Raw genomic sequence first — 1,505 nt, forward strand, 5'->3', positions numbered from 1 at the left:
CATTCCGCGTTATACAGTAAATTCCATTTTTATGACTGGATTCCGTCCACGTTTTCCGCGATTCGGAATCATTGGGCTCTACATTGAGATTAACCACAAAAAAAACACACTTAATAGGTATTTTTCATTCACTAAATGCTCTTTTTATCTCCCTTTGGTTTGTCAGATTCTCATTGCTGTGTTTTGTTCTTTTTTGGCAGGTGATGGTGAACTCTGAGAAAGACCGTGCTTCTCTCTTGTGTATGAAGGCTCTGGCCAACAGGGGGCGTCTGGACATGGTGTCTCAGCAGATGGCCTCTCACCCACAGTACCTAGAAAGTTTCCTGCGCACACAGCACTACATCCTCTATATGGATGGCCCATTGCCCCTGCACTACCGCCACTACATTGCCATCATGGTAAAAACAGAACGAACATGCTTAAACATGCTCTACAGGCAATCGCAGGCTCAAATAATATCTCCGTGTAATTGATGAAAATGTCTTTGTGTTTCAGGCTGCAGCGCGGCATCACTGTAGGTACCTGGTGTCTCTGCACTCAGCTCAGTTTCTGCGTGTTGGCGGAGACCCGTTATGGCTTCAGGGGTTGGAGGCCGCACCCCCACGTCTACGGCACCTTGATCACATCAACAAGGTCCTGGCCCATCAGCCTTGGCTCACGGCACGCTCCCACATACAGGCTCTGCTCAAGACAAGAGAGCAGTGCTGGTCTCTGGCTGAGCTCGTTCAGGCCGTGGTTGTACTGGCCCACTGTCACTCCCTTTGCAGTTTTGTTTTCGTTTCTGATTCTGACTCGGACATCACTCCCACTCCCAGAGTGCATCACGGCACACCTCCTGGCTACTGTCTCTGTGATGCTGCCAACGGCAACACCGCCTTATCGCCACCCCCTGCTGGACCCACAGAGAAGGCATGTTTTGCTCTTGAATGTTTGGACTTAAAAGCTAACAGCTAATCTCATACATTGTACAGCATAGAGTTGTCACAGTATGAAAATGTCAGTAGTCATTACTCATACCAGGAAGATTTCAAATGAATTTATTTAATATTAATTTTAAATGTGATATTACGGTCTTAACTTTTTAAATAAAACAATGGCCTTAAAAACTTTAAAATAAAATAGTAGTTTTTAAGAATTTCTCAATTACAAAAACATTGCTTAAAAATTTAAGTAAAAGAAACAATCAGTAATAACAGAGAAAAGAAACAAATCACAAACAATAAATCACTGAGGCAAATCAAAGTATTTTTTTAAAGAAATTAATGCATTTATTCAACAAGGATGCATGAAATTAATCAAGTGACAGTAAAAACATTATTATAAAATACTTTTATTTAAAACAAATGCTTTTCTATTAATCAAAGAATCCAGAAACAATGTATCATGGTTTCCACAAACAGCAGCACAACTGTTTCCTACATTAGTAATAATAATAAGAAATGCTTGAGCACCAAATCAGAATATTAGAATGATTTCTGTGACACTGAAGACTGGAGTAATGATGC

The 1,505-nt window shown here is 40.9% G+C and overlaps 1 protein-coding gene across 1 annotated transcript; it reads left to right on the forward strand.

Moving 5' to 3' along the window:
- Positions 1-86: 86 nt before the first annotated feature.
- LOC107580552 (sestrin-1-like) lies at positions 87-909 on the forward strand (the record flags this gene model as incomplete). The annotated part of the gene is made up of 2 exons (XM_016266237.1): positions 87-398; positions 496-909. Coding segments are annotated over 2 exons (726 nt in total), but the record flags the coding sequence as incomplete, so codon positions are not given.
- Positions 910-1,505: the final 596 nt, after the last annotated feature.

This window comes from Sinocyclocheilus grahami, unplaced genomic scaffold (genome assembly GCF_001515645.1).
Source record: "Sinocyclocheilus grahami isolate Dianchi unplaced genomic scaffold, SAMN03320097.WGS_v1.1 scaffold35982.1, whole genome shotgun sequence".
In the NCBI taxonomy this organism is placed as follows: domain Eukaryota; kingdom Metazoa; phylum Chordata; class Actinopteri; order Cypriniformes; family Cyprinidae; genus Sinocyclocheilus; species Sinocyclocheilus grahami.